Source organism: Nanorana parkeri, unplaced genomic scaffold (assembly GCF_000935625.1).
Source record: "Nanorana parkeri isolate BGI_ZX_2015 unplaced genomic scaffold, ASM93562v1 scaffold231, whole genome shotgun sequence".
In the NCBI taxonomy this organism is placed as follows: domain Eukaryota; kingdom Metazoa; phylum Chordata; class Amphibia; order Anura; family Dicroglossidae; genus Nanorana; species Nanorana parkeri.
Window position 1 is genome coordinate 922,264 of NW_017306499.1, and position 3,704 is coordinate 925,967.

The following is a 3,704-nucleotide window of genomic DNA, read 5'->3' on the forward strand; positions in this document are numbered from 1 at the left end:
CCCCCCCTCCACCTTGGGGTGTCTACATTACAAAAAGGGGACATTTTGGGGGGTGTTTGTATTGTTCTGCCAATTTTGATATATTTTATACAAGAAAGTAAGGGAAACAAGTTTTTATTCAAAGCGTTTGCCCTTTTTTTTCCTTTATATAGTAAAAAATAAAAAAGCAGTGGTTATTAAAGTAGTATTAAGGTCTGGGCATTTTTTACCTTAATGCATCCTCTGCATTAGGGTAAAAACAGCCCAGCACCTTTTTTCTACCCCAGTCCCCCTCAGACTTACCTGTCAGCTGCGATCGTCCCCGCTGCCGATCCCGAATCGATCCTCCGTACCCCGAACTTCCGGGTTGTGGGCGAGGATACTAATGGCAGAGGAGCCATGGGCTCCTTCTGCCATCAATCAAAGAGGGAAAAGGCGAGGCCTGCCACAGGGCTGTGTGTGTCTATGGATAGGTGCCTCTATTAGAACGATGGTGGCACGAGCATGGTGGGGACTCACTAGAAAATGAGGAAAGAGAAGAAAAAAAAAAAAGCAACTGCCTGCAGCAAAGGAGGGTCTCCTTAACAAGTTGACGTCCGCGGTGTTAAACCCCTTCCCATCCAGGCCATTATTCAGTATTCAGCGCTGCGGTACTTTGACTGACATTTATTCCATCATGCAACGCTGTACTGAAATAAATTTTATACCATTTTTTGGAGACAGATAGAGCTTTCTTTTGGTGGTATTAAAATCACCACTGCGGTTTAAATTTTTTACTATATTAAGGAAAAATTACCGAAATGTTTTAAAAAAATAACTGTTTCCCCTATATTAAATGATAAAACATTTATTATTACCCAATTTTTTGGCAAAATATAAAAGATGGGGTCACGTCGGGTAAAAAGACACCAAACATGTCAAGCCTTAAAATTGCGTGCGTGCGCAAAACCTCAAAAAGCGATAATACCCAAAATTTTCCATAGGCGACGCTTTAAAAGCTTTTACCGCTCATCAGTTTAGTGTTATCAGTGATTGATGGCCCTAAAATGATTGCTCTCACTGCGACGTTCGCGGCGATATGCAACGTGTGTAGCGCAATTGTCGTTTTCGCGCGCTGGTGCACCGGGCGCGTATTTACGTTTATATATGCGTAAACGTGGGGGTGGGGTTTAAATTTTATATATATAAATTTGCACTTATTGTTATTGCTATTACATAGGGGGATACAATCCCCCTATATAATAGCACAGGTACACTGGCAGGTCCTCTTTATGGAGACATTAGGGGTCTCTAGGACCAGGGCCCCTAATGTCACTTGGGGACCCCGAAAGAAGCTGATGAAGCAGAGATCTGCTTCATCAGCTTCTTTTCTCTGGCTATAGCAGCCAGATGACTGACAGGTGAATGCGGAAGTGATGTAATACACATCACTTCTGCATTCACAGCCCGGGAGATCAGCAAGGAGCTGATCTCGATTCCTCTTCCTCCTGACGCCCTCCCAAGCCGGTCCCGGGCCGCAGATGGGCAGCGGATCCCGGGATTGAAGGTGAGGGACGCCGATCGTGTATATGTTAAACAGCCAGTAACGGCTCTATACATTGCACGGGTTTTTTCCCCCTAGCGCACGAGCAGAAAAAAAATGCAACCCGCCAATGCAGCAGTGCCGTCCGTCTATTTTTTTTCAACGGGCGGACAAGGCAACTGGTTAAAAGGAGAAATAAAAATAATTGGCTTTAATATCTTTAAATACCACCAGAAGGAAGCTAAAGCTGTCTCAAAAAAATATCAAATTCATTTGGATACATTGTTACATGACCAAGCAATTGTCAAATAATGACAGCTCCAGAGAATGGCCTGGTAATGAAGGGGCATATACAGGTCAGTACACAAGCGTTTAAAATTAGTTACCTTCATCTTGTTGAAGACATATGGGTCCATTTTTCATGATTCGCAGTTTGACGTGTGATTCGCATAACGATTGTTTGCTGGACATTCCTCCATCTGTACTTTAAGGCAATAATTTTCTAAGAAAACTCACCCTCTGTGTAATGTGATGTGAAAAGATGGGCAAACTTTATTTGACTTTAAATGTGCTGGGTGAATCTTGTTTGTTATTGGGATCTCAGCATAGTATGTGGCTGCCAATGGGTGAATCTTGTTTGAAAATGATGGGAGAATAGTGGACGTCTGAAAGATTACATTCGGCTCTCATTTTCAAAGTCTATTCGCTCTGTTTGCCTAGTGCTTTCAAAAGAGAGGAATCGCCCATCATTTTCAAACAAGATTCGCCGATCAGCATCTGCATAAAAGAAATTGGAGTCATTCCAATAGGATTCACCCGTCACATTTAAATTCAAACAAGATCCACTTATCTGCCGTATCACACATAGGATGAAACTAAGGGCCATAAAATAGAGACAGACAAATGTCCAGCAATAACCCACTGCCTAAATTGCACAACATATCCTTTATAAACAAGCCCCCCAAGTGCGGTTTCCCTGTACTTCTTTGAAGATGAATACCACCTATTTTTTCTCAGTGTAGCTCACAAGTTTAAAAATTAAGTTTAGGAATCGGTTCTTTAGATTATGGCATCTACCTAGGAACACCCTACATAATATGGTTCTGTTTGTTATTCATTCGTACAGATGATTGGGGCAGCAGGCTGTATATGAATATCTCTGTAATCCGGTTTCATACCAACCTCTTGAATCTTTTTCTTCTCTTGCATTTTGCGCAGCGCATCTTCCTCTCTTTGCTTGTTCAGCTCTTCCAGCCATTTCTTTTGCTGCTGGCGTTTCACAGCACTAAATGGATGATCTAGCGGTGCTGCTTCCTGAAATATACATAGAATGAACAGTTCGGTAATACATTCATAACAGGGTCACTTGCAAAAATCTAAAAGACATGTACAGGTAATCCAACATACAAATGCAGAGCACAGAAATGGCAGCAGAAGCTGCTCTAAAGGGAAAATGTAGCCTTACCAATGCTTTTTTTTAAGTGTGTGATTCCCCCCTTGCAGTCAAATTTAAAAAAAATCCCTACTATATGTTTATGTGTTCTCATTCAAAAGGTATACTAAAAATATTTGTTGTTGTTTGTTTCTTTGAAGCAGGATTATACATAGGACAGTAGAGGAAACCTTTATTGCTTAGAATAAATGGCTATCTACAGATAAGTAAACATACAATGCACCACCCAAGCCTTTCCTGCATATTTAGTTTACACCTGGATAATAATTCTGGGGCTAGGGTGGCTAGATAAATAAAAGATATATAGAAATAATGAAATTTAGGAAATGCCATACAGAGTCCCATAAAAATGGAAAACTTCAAATAATGTCCCAAAAAGAGGGATATATACTAGGCGTCTAAAATTGAAATTTCTAGAATCATGTACTATTATAATATTTTTTATTATATTCTATACAAATATGCATCACTTAAAAAAACAGGAGAGACAAAGTTAAAAACATGTTTTGGTCTATCAAAGGAGAACCATGTGGAGGGTAAAAATACACTCAGCCCCATAGTTAGAGTCGACGTGCGACCCTGCACCCATCACTTCACTGAAGAACTGAGCAATCACATACCACTGATCGCTCAGCTCACAGTCTTCTCCCAGCAGAAAGCAATGACTATCAGTCACCACACTACACAGGGATTCCCCTCTGTTCCTCCAGTACTCAAGGTCTGAGGAACAGACGGGGGGGGGGGGGGGGG

At 41.2% G+C, this 3,704-nt stretch overlaps 1 protein-coding gene across 1 annotated transcript in view; it reads right to left on the reverse strand.

The window, feature by feature from the left end:
* CCDC66 (coiled-coil domain containing 66) overlaps positions 1 to 3,704 on the reverse strand; it is a 37,789-nt gene that overhangs the window by 18,802 nt on the left and 15,283 nt on the right. The window contains exon 9 of the mRNA XM_018556274.1: positions 2,684 to 2,815. Coding sequence (XP_018411776.1) covers positions 2,684 to 2,815 — 132 coding nt within the window. The remainder of the gene's footprint in view (positions 1 to 2,683; positions 2,816 to 3,704) is intronic.